Source organism: Lissotriton vulgaris, chromosome 7 (assembly GCF_964263255.1).
Source record: "Lissotriton vulgaris chromosome 7, aLisVul1.2, whole genome shotgun sequence".
NCBI classification, from domain to species: Eukaryota; Metazoa; Chordata; class Amphibia; order Caudata; family Salamandridae; genus Lissotriton; species Lissotriton vulgaris.
Window position 1 is genome coordinate 1,673,554,622 of NC_141695.1, and position 16,659 is coordinate 1,673,571,280.

At 43.6% G+C, this 16,659-nt stretch overlaps 1 protein-coding gene across 2 annotated transcripts in view; it reads left to right on the top strand.

Annotated features, from left to right (window-relative positions):
• PSMF1 (proteasome inhibitor subunit 1) overlaps positions 1 to 16,659 on the top strand; it is a 64,937-nt gene that overhangs the window by 33,037 nt on the left and 15,241 nt on the right. For both annotated transcript variants that reach the window (XR_015297628.1, XM_086932730.1), the window contains exons 4-5: positions 13,865 to 14,044; positions 15,639 to 15,692. Coding sequence is in view for 1 of the 2 variants with exons in the window: in XM_086932730.1 (XP_086788856.1) it covers positions 13,865 to 14,044; positions 15,639 to 15,692 (234 nt within the window). In the remaining variant the exon portion in view is untranslated. The remainder of the gene's footprint in view (positions 1 to 13,864; positions 14,045 to 15,638; positions 15,693 to 16,659) is intronic.

Below are 16,659 nucleotides of genomic sequence, written 5' to 3' on the forward strand. Positions count from 1 at the left end.
ATTTTGGAGTGCAAGGGATGTTCCTGCTTCCCAGAGGGTAGGATGATCATCCTACTGTACATTGAAGTTTGGAGAGGGTGTAGTATTTTATACTAAAAAAACATAACTAGACAATGGACAAACATCTTATAAAGCTTTCATCATTTAAAGCAATTGTCTAATAAAGTCCCATGAAGACCCTTTCTCAGTGAGACAGTTTTCATTCCAGAAATATGTTATTGTGCTTTCTGGTGCTCCAGTGTGAAGATTTGTCTTCCCGCTCGATCTATAAACTTTCAATCAATACAGCACACATTAATCTACTGTAATTCATTTTTTTTATATAATTTTGTAATTCTCTGCTTCATCGGCAGATTGGCACAAGTATTACAATCTAATATCACGTTAATTCCTCAAGTGCCAAAACACAGTATCACATTAATTCATGAGGAATTTTTCTGTCCATACATTCAGTTTGTTTGAGAGTTTGTGAACAGACAAAACCATGACCCCAAAAAAGTTCAAAGTGAAACAATCACGGAAAGTACATCGAACATAAAGTGCATAATCTTGGATAACTGAGGTGAAGGTAAGTACACAATGGATTAGGGTGGACTACTCAGTCTAGGCACCTGTCCAATTTTTTTGTTGCTAGTGTGTGGGTACCAATAGCGCTTGTGTGAGTAAGGCCCACAATGTTTTTTAACTATTGCTCAAGGAGTCATGTACAGTGGGCAGGAGAAGATGACTCCTTCTGCTGATGGCTTCATTAGTAATTTAATCTGATCGTTTTTCTCAATCACATAGCTGTCGACATGTTTCGACCAATATTGCTTCTGAGACCTCCCCCGGACAGTGGGTGCTGGTATTACAACCCTTGTTCTAATTCAGTCATACATTTGTGAGGTTTTCCATCAATCCATTAGCCCCCCAAACTGCCCAGTGTAAATATTGTTGCAATCCCTCTGTTCAGTTTCAGCCAGCATACTAAACTAATTCATATCCCTAGTGGAGTCTCACTCCCCTGTCTTAAAAAACAAATAAGTGATAGTTCTCTGAAAAAGAATCTGTAGGTAAGCCTATTTTGACACACCCAAGTAATAAAAAAAAAAAACTCACAAATAAATGCTGTCATGAGTTCTTACCAGCGGACTCATCAACAACCTTATTTGCCCTGCATGTATTACCATTTTTAGTTCATTGACCCTAGCCTTGGGGCGTGGCAGTTTTTGAAACACCTAACCAGGTGGCGTAGACCTTCAGAAGCCACAAGATGTAGAGCCTGCAGTATGTACGAGGAATCTCTTCAACGCCTTGTTTGCAGTTGCCCAGCCTTGTCAGCGGAACGGAAGCACTCTCAAGGCCAGAATGGAACAAACTAGGCACTCCTACATGCCAGCAGGCAATTATCTGCACCCTCAATCCTGACAACCCCACTTTTAATATTTTGCTGGTCCAGTTTGTGACCCTGACGGTTAAGAAACTAAGTAGGGAAGTAACAACTCTTGGTGTGGCATCAGTCATAAGCTCAAGCACTTTACAGGGCTGCCCGCTAGTGCCACATCGTATTGAGGCAACCCTCCTCAGTCAAATGTCTCAAGTTTAAGGTTGAAGTGCTTTGTCTGCTTCCTGCATCATTGTTATTTACTTGAGTTCTTCTTAGAGCTGTGCTTGTTTATGAAGTTTCTGTTTTAATGAATTGTATGAAAAGCGGTGTAATTGCACTCTAAGTTGTATGTATTAATTGAAGACACACTGAGCCGATTTATATGTTAGTTTTTAACGGGAGCAAAAGACCCCCGCGCCTAACTCCAATCGACAAAAGTCTGCTGCTATCCCTTATATTGTACCCTGCGCTTTGCTTTTATCATAATCTGTAGTCGTTTGACTGTATTTGTGCTATTGATTAATTTAAAATGTATTGAAGCTTTTTCTGCTATACATTTTTAATGTTGTCTTCGTTGTTATGGTTTTCAGTAACTTGAGCCTAACTATGTGTTCGTTCTAAGTTTTCTGCTATTTTATATATTGCACTCTTTACTTCGTTTTTTTTGGCTGCATCTGCACTATTGATTAATTCAAAGTGTATTGTAGGTTTTGTTTATGAATTTCTGATGTTGTCAATGATAAGGTTTTAAGTTACTTGAGCCAAACTATGTGTTAGTCTCTAAAGGAAACAATAGCCTCCTGCACCTAACTCCTGTCGACAAACGTTTACTGCGATTTATATATTGCACTTTGTTTTTATAATCTGCAGGAGCAGTTTGCCTGCACCTGCATTATTGATAATATAACAATTACTAGCTTTTGTAACAAAATTTAAATTCTAATAAGGACATAAAGACGAGGATTATTCCTATCTTTTCTTTGCTTTATTAACAGCAGCCACGTGAAAACTGTAATAAAACTACAAATCCCTTGAACACATGGGATAAAGTTAATTAAAGTTCAACCAGTCAGGGTGCTCATGAAACCATTTTTGTCCCATGTCTGTATTTTTCCTCCTCTTTCTTAGTGTGACGATTAGCCGGAAGTTAACCATTAGTCCTGCTTGCCCGAATCATTTCCTGTAAAAAAGGCCAGTATTTATAACACAGTCTGAAAGATCTAACGGTCATGCATAATAACAGATACTGGTCATCATAAATCACAAGTACAATTTAACAAAGAGACAAACTCGACTGTCATTTGCAAAGCCATATGTAATCGAAAAGGGATTGCTTACGTTCCTTACGAATCATCATCTAATACCCGGGGGATGTGGGGTTGCAGTTAGTCCATGACCACGTGCGTGTGTGTGTGGGGGGGTTAGTCCTTGCCTTTGTGCCCTTAATAGAATTGAAAATTTGCGCTACGAATGATAGGACTTTTTATATTCTGTCAGGACCAGAGGCGCAGGTTATGCTAGTTCAAAGCTTATTCACCACTAAGGATGGTATGTTATGAGGTAGCTTAAAGTAAAAGCTCTTGAAAACTGAGTCTGTAAGCAATCCACTGCATTCCTGATATCATCCTAGTGAGCTACCAAGGAGAAGGCTTTAGAGGCCATAACCCCTCTGGTGCAGTGGGCCCTACATGTCTGAGTGTTGATGCGTAGTTCCTGCATGGCCCATCTGACCCATCTAGCGATCGTAGGAGAGGAAACCGCTTTTAAGGGTAATAAGAATTTGCTGTTCCCTGGGGGATGGAGTTCCTCTGTCATGGCCTCAAAAAACGTAATGCATCTCACTACACATAAACTGGGAGAGTCTGGAAAAGCTGGATTAGCGATCACTCTGGAATTGTTTTTTGTTCTCCTTGAGGTAACGCACACCGGAGTAAACACTCATCCTTGATGTCCAAAGCCCTGACATCAGATACTTGTCTACAGGAGATCAGTCATAGGAGGGAAGGTAACTTGGCGGACAATTGCTTCATAGAAAGGTTCTTGATTCTCGGCAGAGAGAAAAAGATTAAGAAGTACGTTCACGTCCCAAAGGATCGAATACCGCTGTTCTGGGGGAATGGATAGCTGTACTCATCTCGGGAGTTTCTGGGTCAACGAGTGTTCGCCCACAGGATGTCCATCTATCGAGGGGGTGCCCGCAGAAACTGCTGACAGAGAAGTATTGATCGCCCTATAAGCCATGCCATCCGACACTAGGGAGGCCAGGAAATGGACAATGGTGGGCCCCACGGGATCCAAGTGTCATTGACGACACCAACCCATCCGTCGGGACCTAGCTGATCAATATCTTTTATTTATGTTACCTGCCCATGCCCGGGAGAGAAGGTCTGCGGCTTAGAGCGAACGTCCAGAGACATGCCATCGTCCCCAGTATTCCTCTATGCCTTGAGCAGCAGTGAACCGTTCATGACTAGATGATTGAGATTCCTGAAGGGATCTCGGAGAAGAGCTGGGAACGGGGGTAGATTGATTGGGGAATCCCAAGAAAGTTCCATCAGAACTGGAAACCACACTTGAGACATCCAAAGGGGAGTGATCACTACAAATTCTGCCTACTATCACCGGACTTGGGTGGAAAGCCTCATTATCGAGAATAGGGGAAACGCATAGCCCCTTTCTTTCCAACCATTGTAGGAATGCATCTGTCGCCTGATATGAGGGGTCCAGTCTCCAGCTGAAGTATTTTCTGAAATTGATGGTCTAGCCTGGCTGCAAAGAGGTCCACTAAAAATGGGCCTCATCGTAAGTTCAACGGCCGAAAGATGGACTGATCCAATTTCCAAAGACTGAGGTCCCTCAGGTATCAGGACTGCGAGTCCCCCACGTGGTGATTGTCCGAGCCCGGAAGATGTTCTGCTATAACTGAGATCAGGTTCTCCAGGCAGTACTCCTAGAAGCTCCTGGCCGGATCCGAGAGAGGTTTGGAGCGTGAACCAACCCCCCACCACCCAAGTGGTTGATGCACCTTACACTGCCACATTGTCCATTTTGAGGAGGACATTGCATTTGTTATTTTGTCCAATACTTGACTGAGAATCTCAGGCATCAGTTCTAAGCAATTGTTGTGCAGAGAGCTCTCTTGTTATGACCATTTTCCTCCTATTGAAAATTCTCCATATCATGCCCACTCTGCAGGCATCGGACTCGATCACCAAGTCTGGTTGGGACCTAAAGATGACGAGGCCGTTCCAAGCCTCCATGTGAGCTTACCACCATTGAATTTCCACCTTTGCGTTGTCTAATAGGGGTATGCACTCTGAGTACCTCAGACCCTTTCAAGTCTGATATCTTGAGCCATTGAAGGCCCTTTTAATGTAAGGGGCTGGGAAATTTGGCCTGGATGGACGAGGAGAGAAGCATGACCACCCTTGCGATCTGACAAAGGGATTGCTATGCAGCGAATTAATTAGTGTCTGATTTTGGCTACCTTTCTGGATGAGAGACTCTGAGTGGCTTGCATGGAATACACTACGAAGTCTAGGAAGACAATGGAATGTGTGGGAGATAACACCAACTTTTTTTTCTCATTGATAAGAGAACCCGGTGACTGCAAGAGGGAGACCATCCACTGAAGGTGGATCTGCCGGGTCCTCTGGTCCTGGTTCATCAACAATATATCATCCAGTTAGATAATAAGGCAAACTCCTCTGGCCCTGGTGAAGCTCTTAGTGAAACACCACAGAGCTGAGGAGAGGCCGAAAGGGAGGGTTGTGAACTTATAAGTGCATTGGAGCCACTGAAATTGGAGGAAGCGTTGGTGAGGTGGGAATATCAGGACCGTAAGGTACTCATCCTTTAGATCCAAACGTGCCAACCAGTCGTTGGGCAGAAGATCTCGTTGAATTGCTTGAGGTTGATAACTGGGCATTTCCTGCTATCCCGTTAGTCCATCACAAAAATGATTGCTGAGAAAGCAATGGAGATATGGGATTATTGGAACAATGGCCCCTTTGGATGGAGATCTTGAACCTCTGCCTCCAAACTTTACTTGAAAAAAGAGGATTACATTTACTGTGAGAAGTGCCCTGCTGGTGTCCACCTCTAGGTCCGCCTCTGAAGCCTCGGTGTGTGGGGTATTCATTGGTGGGATAGAGCCACCCCAAACCTGGGCTGGTTCTAGTAGTTCCCTAGTCTAGAGACTGCCTCGGAAAAAGACCTGCTGTTGCCCACTGCTGGCCAATTGCCCCCTTCCACACCCAGCCTGGTTGAAAACCAAGAGGGAAAAATCTTTTTCATTGACGACCGTGCCCAGCGAGTTGGACGTGGCGGCAAATTTGCTGAGCGCCTTGATAAATTAGCTGCCTTGCGCCACGGGACCATCTTCAAAGGTGGCTAGGGCTCCTAGTTTGGGATCAGTCTTGATTAATAGGAACCTCCTGCTTTCCATGGATGCGGCGCAGTTGGCATTGCCAAGGAATATTATCGCCCTCTGCCCCCACCTTGACAGGAGATCGGGAATATGAGGAAGCCGGGAGCCTTGGCGTTCTCAGTTATGTCTAATATTTTCGCCAAGGAGCCCGCCACGTATAAAAGCTTGTGCTAACGGGACAGGCAGGGATGATCCCTGCCCTTTTTAGGGTCGTGGCTATACTTGGTGAGGAAGGTCACCATGCCCGGATCTGTTTCTGACGTAAGGGCCACTTTGTCTGCAAAGGATGGGCAAGGACATTCTATCTTGAGACAGTTGCGGGCTACTTTGTCCATAGACTTCTGCAGTCTCTCAGCCACATACATGGCTCCTTAGTCTGCAGGGACCCAGACAGACGAGGGGGGTTGAGAAGGATGTCTGGGTTAAGTAAATCGCAATCTGGATCCAGAGTGGGTTTAGCGCTGTCAGATGCCTTGGGGTCCAATTGGGGCCACCATGGTCTGTCTGGCTCCATGTCTCCATCAGAGGCTGGAGAAACGTCACTGTCCTGTGAATGGGGAAGTGGTCCAAGTCAGTGATCGGAGGAGTGAATAGGGTGCAAGGATCTGCTAGTGCCCGTTAGTTATGGTCCAGGAATGCGCACTTAAGGAGGGCAGAGGCGTCAAAGTCTTCACCAATGTGCTTCTTACCAGAAGACCTTTGGTATGCCAGAAGGATGGGGGAAGGCCCCTGAGGTTCTGCCCTCGGATTGAGGGGTCGAAGGCACTGTGCTGCCAGTATCATTAGAATTTGTTCGAGAGGTGCCATGGCTTCCAAAACTGGCCTATGGATTGGGGTATCCATGACTTTACAGAAATCATCATCAGTGGGGAGGTAAGTGATCGTCTCCTCCATATAGGAGTTGTGGATCTCCACGATGGAGGCCTGAGCAACACCAGGTAATGTAGGGGCCGGAAAGGCACCAATCAACAGTGGGACACTAACTGCCCCTTATTTGACAGGGTGAAAAACCTAAGCTACAGATAGGTTATGAGAAACAGCAAACCTGGAGCTGTGATGCTATAATTTTATCTTGTATTTTTCAATACTTTTGTGTTATTTTGAGGTCGTGATGAGGTATCCCATAAAACCTGATTTGGGCTATGAGGATAGTGAGGGCTCCTTGCACATTATAATTTGGGGTAAAAAACCTTGACATGGGCCTCGACGCAGGCGTTGGATGTGCGTAGTAAACTGAGGCCAATGGCCTCTTATACAGACCACAGCGGGTTGTAGAATCGTGCACAGAGGGCAAGGAAAGAGTTGCCGCCTATCGGCAAAAGTACTGACACCTCTGTGGGGTGCATCACTCCAGGCCTTGGGGCTTGAAATGGACAGAGGCCAGCCGTGAGACCGATCTGATCGCAGTCCCTTGTGGAATTCGATTGTAACGGTGGGCATGTTAGCACAGAGCAAGTCTCCGGAGAGACGTACGGGCGCCCCTAGCAGTCGGAGGACAGCACTGCACCGCCCGACATGTCTCTTGGAGACACCCTTGCTGCGTAGAAATGAGCGCGCTTACTCTGAAGTAATTAAAGAACCCTGCAACAAATTTTATTTTTTTGATTTCAAATCATTTTTATTGAAGGAACAAAAAGGGGGAATGAAATGGAGTAAACAGTAAATAATAATAATACATAAGATATATTGTGCAGCGGTTGACATTAGAATAAATAACTGATACTAGAGAAAATATTAAGTTACATAGATGAATACATGTGTCAAATTATAAAAGGTGTACAGGTATGATTGTAGTAGAAAATAAATAGAAATAAACTAGAAGAAAAATGCAGATTTATTGGTTCAGCTAAGTTCAGGTTGACCATACAAGGAGTGTCCCACGTCTTCTCAGATCCACAGAAACTCAAAAGACTTCTACAAGGACCAGACGAATCTTCCATGGACATATCATCGCTTGAAGCAGCCGAGGGAGCCGCCACTGATTATAAATGAGTATACTTCGCTGGTGTTGCTGATATATTGCGTTGTGTGTTGCTCTTAAAGGTTACTCCTCCAGGTCTCAATGTATGCTGCCTGCTGCCGTTGGCAGCTTATGTTTATGTCTACATAACATATCTGTTATAAAACAAGGGGTGACCCAATTATAGTCAAAGGACCTGGGGATCAAGTTTTATAGTCAACAGTTGGTCCTAGACGTAAATTCACCATGCAACACAGTTCCTATAGTACTCAAATATTTCTTTTTATGGTCCGCTTTAGATTGAATCGCTAAGGTTGTTAGAAAAAACACGACATGATAGATATATTAGCCCAGAATGTCAATTGATACATAAGAAGCACTGAAACACTGAAATCTCAATCGAGTCCAAACGGACTCACTTATTTAATATACATTTTGAAAAAGATTGGCAAATTTATAAAATTATTTACAAAACCAAGGGGTTCTAATATCAATATAGTGCACAGAGAAGAGTGAAAGTAAGTGCTCAAGTGATTGATCAAAGGGATCAGTGAAACAAAGTGAAAATGATTTATATACAAGAATGAGCCTTCCCTGACTATAAAAGCTCTCAAAAAATGTAATTCTTTTTCACTGGCTCGTGGTTTTAAAGTCCTCCGTATTCCTTGATTTGCACTGCTAGCAAGAGGATTAGGGGGGGGGGGGCTGGGACGGGACAGGAAATTGCAGGTGCAGGCTCCAAAGGAGAGTGTCGACGTTCCGACCCACAAAGAAACCGGGTGACTGAATTCCTCAGAACAGGGTCTTCATCAGGACGGGATGAGGAAGGAAGGGGCAAAGGATAACTCAATGTTCACGTAGGTTAAAAGGACCCCAATGTCAGTGGGCACCCTTATGTGGTATGCCACCACAAGTGCGACGTAGCAACGCGCCCGCCGTAGCTCACCGGCTTAGCGACTGGTGAGCTATGGCGGGCGTGTTGCTTCCGCGTTTTCACCGAGAGACAGAGTGAAGCTATCGGCAGCACACAGGAGAAGATTGACTCCTCCGTACCTTCGGCATCTAATTGAGCAATACAACTTACACCAGCGTCGGAACGCTTTCCCGACATAACACGTGGTGCTAAATCGGCATTAAGTTTTGGTGCGGACAAACGTCGCACTTGTGGTGGCATACCACATAAGGGTGCCCACTGACATTGGGGTCCTTTTAACCTACGTGCACATTGAGTTATCCTTTGCCCTTCCTTCCTCATCCCGTCCTGATGAAGACCCTGTTCTGAGGAATTCAGTCACCCGGTTTCTTTGTGGGTCGGAACGTCGACACTCTCCTTACGAGCCTGCACCTGCAATTTCCTGTCCCCCCTCTAATCCCCTTGCTAGCAGTGCAAATCAAGGAATACGGAAGACTTTAAAACCACGAGCCAGTGAAAAAGAATTACATTTTTTGAGAGCTTTTATAGTCAGGGCAGGCTCATTCTTGTATATAAATCATTTTCACTTTGTTTCACTGATCCCTTTGATCAATCACTTGAGCACTTACTTTCACTCTTCTCTGTGCACTATATTGATATTAGAACCCCTTGGTTTTGTAAATAATTTTAGAAATTTGCCAATCTTTTTCAAAATGTATATTAAATAAGTGAGTCCGTTTGGACTCGATTGAGATTTCATTGTTTCAGTGCTTCTTATGTATCAATTGACATTCTGGGCTAATATATCTATCATGTCGTGTTTTTTCTAACAACCTTAGCGATTCAATCTAAAGCTGACCATAAAAAGAAATATTTGAGTACTATAGGAACTGTGTTGCATGGTGAATTTACGTCTAGGACCAACTGTTGACTATAATACATAACCTATCTGTCACATTGCCTTCATTCATTCCATTACTTTGATGTGATATTGGATACTTAACCATCCCCTTACTGTTTACCTGCTGCCGCCAGGTAGTTGTTATTATGTTATGCTCGTTTTCAAAGCAATTCGTATAATGAAAATGGATTACAGGTGCGTAGCCTGCACATTGTGTTCATAATATCTGGAAATTCTGGTCACTCCGCTAACCTAACCACGGACAAGTAGTATCTTGGCAGGGTAAACTATTCGGACCAATAACTTAGGTTGAGACTGGAGATATGCTGGAGATTTGCTGCCGATAATGCCTACTTTTTGATCATAATTGTTATCAAATAATAGTTGCAGTTACTCTTAAATGTTTAAAATGAAACTAGATCAAGTTTTCAATCTTTGATATGTTGCATCGGCTGCCACGGAGGTAATGGTGCTACTGTTGTTTTCTCCTATCACCATGCCCTACATTCAAGTTTTGGGTGGGATGGGAGGGTTGGGATGGGGGATGGGTGGGGGAGGGGGTGGGAAAGGGGGGTGAGGGTTTGTCCTTTTTCTTCTTTTTGTTTTTCTCAGGATTAGCCATATTTTTTATTTCTGTTCCATTTTTCTTCACGCTCTTATCTACAACTGGGGGCCTGAATCGACTAGAAGCTACTTGTCATTACCAAAACGCACACAACAATTCTGTCTGTGTTACAACCATTTACTATGTGCTCGCTATTGGTCTCAATCCGGAGATGTATATCTAAGGATAGTAGAAATGTTGCCCAGCATGCTTTAAGATGGTTATACTTAGACCCCCCAGGGTCAACTGCATATGCTCTTTATCTGAATTGGGATATCCTTCTGTACACTAATGACGCCTCTTACAATTGATACACCCATGGGGGTAACGAAGGTAGGCAATCTGAAAATCCTCTTGCTTAATGTGAAAGGCCTTAACCAGCCTGTCAAGCGTCAGAAAATTCTAGACTACGTACGTAGGCAAAAGGGGGACATTGCCCTGTTACAGGAATCCAAGTTAGAAGCCAAACAATTTCATACGCTCAGGAATACATTTTACACTGAGGTTGTAGGATCGGAAGCAATCGCGAAAAAGAATGGTGTTTGTGACCTTGATAGCCAGAAAGGCCAATGTAGAACTACTGTCCTCTGTATCTGATTACAAAGGGAGGTGGGTTACGGCTAAACTACTTAAGGACGACACTGAATTTTACATCACAAATGTCTTTGGCCCAAATACATGTGAACTGGCATTCTGGGCAGATCTCACGAAACAGCTTGACACTATCCCCGACACGGCAGTCCATATCTTGGCAGGTGACTTCAACTTTCCGTCTGACCCCACTCTTGATAGAGACTCTAGGTGCCCCTTTCGCAGTAACAAGGCACATAAAGCCTTCACGAAGTTATGCAGTAGATTTCACTTGATAGACTCCTGGCGTCTACAAAACCCGGTTGGGAGGGATTATACATTCTACTCCTCGCCGCAAGACTCATTTTCCCGAATAGACTACTTATTCATTACCAAGAACGCCACGGCTAGGATTGAGGAAACCAGCGTAGAACCTAGGGTTATTTCAGATCACTCTTGCATATCACTCACTGTTTCCAACATAAAACCAACACTCCGCCAATCACGATGGCGCCTTAATGAGAAAATCCTTGACAAAGAACAACACAGGAAAACTATTGAAACTGCCATAAAAAACGACCTGGAAGACAACAAAAGGGGTGATACCACTGATTCAACGCGCTGGGAAGCTCTGAAAAGCACTATACGGGGGGTAATCATTAAACTTAAATCCGCCATAAACATGAATTGTAACGCGGCCTTAGAGAAGCTAGAGGGTGAAATCTCCGCCTTGGAAACTAGATACTTAAGTGATAGGACAGAGGAGACTCTGAATAAACTAAATAATCAAAAGTATGCTTACAACAAAATAGTAAGTGAAAGGGCGGTAGTGTGGCTAGACAGGAGGAAGCGCTTTAAAATCTGTGAGTCGAACAAGGCTGGGAAGAGCCTAGCGGCCTATCTCAAATTCAAAATTCAGAAATACACGATCAACTCTATCACAGACCAAACTGGTGTGAACTGGTCTGACCCCCTCAAGATTGCGGAGATATTCAAAGAATTCTATGAACGTCTTTACGCCAAGAATCTGAACGTGAAAAAAGACAAAGTTAAATATTACTTAGAAGATTTCGCCCTACCATCCCTCCCCAAGGAAGACCAGGAGGGCCTAAATAACCCTATATCAGAAACTGAGATAGAAGAAGCCATTAAATCCCCTAAGTGCAACAAATTTTATTATGACAAAACCAGCATTAACTGAAAAGAATAAAAGCAAGTAGCCAACGGCCTGGCACTGTGACTGAACTAAGACCTCCACTGGCTCCCGGTGAACATAAGAATTACCTTCATGCTCCTTATGCACACCTACAAATCCCTCCACAATGCCGGACCTGCAGACCTCAATCATCGCCTCTCCTTCTACACACCCACCAGAGGACATCTCTGTGCCATCCAACTGGCCCTGGCCACCATCCCACGGATCCGCAAGACCTAGCTGGAAGAAGATTATTTTCCTACCTCTCTGCGAAGACCTTCAGTTCCCTTCCTCTACATCTCAGGCAATCACAGTCACTGCCTGAATTCAGGAAGGACCTCAGGATCTGGCTCTTCGACTGAACTGCAGACCCTAATAGGCGAGTAGTTGCGCTTTAAAAGAAACCTGATTGGTTGTACTGACAGCCGAAAGGGACAGCAAAGAAAGAGAAGGAGAAGATCCTGACATGGTTCTATAATGAGGTCATATGCACCCTGATTGGTGGAACTTAAATGAACTTTATCCCATGAGATTTGTAGTTTTAGTACGGTTTTTACATTGCTGCTGTTAATAAAGCGAAGAAAAGATAAGCATAATCCTCGCCTCCAGTCCGGACATAGAATCTAAATCGTTTTGAAGGCATTGGATATGAAACTTTAATGTTGTTCATGTTATTATTGATTTTAGTGGTTTTAAGTAAATATATATAAATATACACTCATATTAGTCCATAAAACTCTACTTCGCTACCTTCTGTTCATGCTGTAGAAAACCTGGTTAATGCTCATTACAGAAAAAACATTGTTGTGTTAATGCATGCCAGTGGGTTGTAGTATTGGGAATAATTAACCCCTTCCCTGCTCATGACGAGCTCAGCTCGTCATGCAGTACACTGGTCGTGTGTTTATGACGAGCTGAGCACTGAACAATGGGAAATAAGGAGGGCCAGCACAGGAGGAAAATCTCCCTAGCAGCCAAGGTGTTAAAATTCTATGTTGTGCTGGTGTGTGTGGAACTATCAACAGACGCCGTTTGTATGTTATCCAATAAACCTAAATCGTGTTCTCTGGTATCATTCCAGAACTATTTTATTATACATAATAATGAAATGTGAAACAATGTTTATGCCTTGTGTTTATTTTGTGTGGCATCGTATGTGTAGCACATGCCCACAGTGTCATACCTGTGGCACAGCTCTGTGATTTAGATGTTCTCTGATGTCCTTTATTTTGCATAGTACCATGAATATGATGTTATGTTCGTGCTACAGTGTTGTTCTTTGTCTTGGGTCCTATTTGTGGCATGTTAGTGCTGCGGCTTTCGTGTTTTCTAGTGTTGCACTAATGGCTCACTTCTGTGGTTGTAGTGTTCTCTGGCATTATGCATATCGCTTCTGTGACTGTGTAGGAATGGAAACTGCGCCTCCCATAAGAAAAAGAGGTTATTGCGGCTACCTGTCTATATAACTATTTTATAGAGAGCACTCGGCCTTACCCTTGTTAGCAAAGCTCTGCACATATTACACCCAATTTGTTTCAATGTGTGGTCCTTTTTTTCATCAGAATATTTAAGTTCATTCTCAAAAAGTCAGTTCTATGTCCCCAAAAACTGGAAAACGCCACAATCCGAATCTCAGGTAGGTCTCTACTTTTGAATGGGATTCCCTGGAGAGGACTTCCTGCTCAAAGCTCTGCACATATTACGCCCATTTGTTTCAATGTGTGGTCCTTTTTTCATCAGAACATTTAAGTTCATTCTCAAAAAGTCAGTTCTATGCCCCCAAAAACTGGAAAACACCACACTCTTCGAATCTCAGGTAGGTCTCTATTATTGATCGTGATTCCCTGGAGTCTCTATTATTGAATGTGATTCCTTTGGAGAGGACTTGCTGCTCTATCACCCACCACCCTGTATTCATCTTCACAGAGTATTCAAAAGGAGTAAAGACCTAAGCCACCAACTCCTCACAACCATCATCTCACCGTTTACCAGCCGGAAGTCGAAGCCTAAGGCAGGAGAGGCGTTTGTGAATCGAGAACTCCCAAGTGATTACGACCCTCTCAGGATACCACCACGAAACCCAGACTTATTAAGGCAGCCACACCGGTGAGAGAAGCTTGAAATATGAACATCTTTTTCATTATGACACACCCTTTCTTTCTTACGCAGTTCCATACCCAGTAAACACCATGCCCTATCCACATACAGTCAACTTGTACTAGTGAAATTCATTCCAGTCTGAAATTTCTTGCTGTCTTATCATAACCGCGGAATTCAACACTAGATTAGAACTGCAAGGTCATGTAGTTCTTCGCCGTCTACTAAATGTACACACAAATACCTGCTTTTTTCCAGCTTATGTGCTCCCAAATCTGGTAGATCATATCGCTGAGGCAAGGGGAGGTGGGAAGTTTTCCAAGAACACAGTGTGGTCCATTAGTCTGTTTGACAACATAGTCACCAGCGCACATTCTGCTCCAGGCTACCTGATATTTCACACAGATAATTCTTGTCTTTATTCTTAATTCACCTCTGACCGAAGCATCAAATGGTCTATGTATTTATATATTATTACCGCATCACTTTAACCTCAACGGCTATGGAACGTCCAGCTCCAGTGCTGGATGTTCCATTGCAGCTATGAGGTTCGAACGTTCAACGGCCGACGGCAGCACTCCTGAGGTAGTGGTGCCGTCGGCCGCCGAACGTTCGAAGCACTTAAGAGGATAATATGTCCAACCTAAAAAATGCCCTTCATTCCTCTGTTCTGCCTCCTCCACTTTTGTGCCTAGCGTTGGAGGCTTGTAAATACTTTTGGCACATCATAAAGGTGAGTTTAAGACAGTACCCACTGTGGGAGATGGTGCTTCTGTCTAAGGCCTGTAATTCTGTTCTACCATGCTCATGTGCACATCTCCCAGTTGCTGCTCGTGATCCATTCAAGAGCTTCCACCCACTGTGGGTACTTTGGTAAATTGCTTAGGTGTGTAGAAATATTTTTACTTCTACTGCTTGACAGCATTTAATTCTGCACTGAAGATCAGCCAAGGATAACGGGAGAACTTTTAGTTTAAGCCTTTAAACACAAACTATGCCCCTTGAGAGGTGGGAGGTTAACAAAGCTGTAGGCATCACAGAAAATATGATTATCTAATCTTTTGCCAGGTAAACGGAGGGCAAACCCCTGTGTCGGACGCTTTGAAACTTAGACCTGCCCTGAGTCCCAGAGAGCTACAACTTTCAGACCGCATGGATGAGACTTAGTTTGGCTTGTCATAATACCAGTGTAGAGTCCCTCCAGATTCTGAGAAATCTGTATTATAATGACCTGCTTTAGGGATAACGCTTTGACATTTGAATTGGTTGCAACCACTGCTTATGTTTTCAACTGCCATTCTCACATGTGATATCCATGATCTCCCTTGCCTGGTAATCCCCACCACCACAGTCTCTCCTGTTCTCTGGCACATGCATCTGTTTTCTGTTTGTCTTTAAATTCCTTCCCTAGTTCTTGGCTTGATGTCTTTATCCGTTCCTTCTCATTTTCTTCCCCCATCAAACTGCTCAGCCTTGCCTGACCCTCGCCTCCAAATTCACCCTCTTCATCAAATACAGTGCTTTGTGAGTCTTTGGTCTAGTGACTTCTGTTTTCGTGCAGCATTAGACTATCCTCATGTTTGTCACCTTGTATATTCTCCAGGGGCAACCCATTGGGACCGTTTGCAGCTGGTGGATCAGACCTGGATCCCTTAGGGTGAGTATGCTGGCTTCTCAACGATTGGTGGGTCTTAGAATCTTTGCCTTTCCCTTACTGTTTTCAAGTTAAACCTACAGGGTGCTAGGTCAAAGGGAGAAGTGGTGTATCGGCTACAAAGACAGATGCTTCACTTTGTGATTTATAGACAGGAAGGCAGTGTCTCCCCAGAATACCTTGATGTGACACCTGGACTCTTAAGTTTGCAAATTGAACATCCGTTAACACGTGTGATTGAAGTAAGACATTTACGACCAACTACTTTTTTATGAATCAACAACCAGGTTTTTGTTTTTGAATCCATAACATTATTTAGAAAATGAGTTTAGGATAATCTGCCTTCTGTTACTCTGAAAAGAATTCCAGAAATGGATTCCAGGCAGAAATAAGGGATACCTTTTCACGCAATGGTCCAGTGTCAGTGGATCTGCTTAGATACATTGTAATCGGTAAGCTCATTCGTGTGATAGGGTGAAAGCTTGAGTGGTTCACAAAGACCCACTGTGCTTAGACTGGATGCGATATCTGCATGTTAGAAACTGGATGCCAGGAGAATTGGGATCTAAGCAATAAAGGTTTGTAGTGCATGGTAAGGTAGAAGATCCGTACATGATGATGTGGCTTTGTAACAGTGTACAGGCAGCTGAGCCGTAGACAAAGGCTGTGACTTAGTAATAGTTCTCAGGGTTGTGGAATATTACCAGCTCTTAAGTGGCATGCTTAGGTGTATTCTCAGGTTAAGTGAGCAGAACTGCAAGTGTTACCAGCCCAGAGACCTTCTAAATGTGCATCTCTATAGGCATCTAAACATACACACATTTCACTTCGTTAACACATGCATATAATTCCAGATTCCCAGACTACATTTTGTATTCTGAAAAGTCTTTCTACAGTAGTCCTACTTACTACAAAATGCAATTCACAAACGTTTGAGTGGAAATATCCACCTCTCCTATCTTTTCTCAGA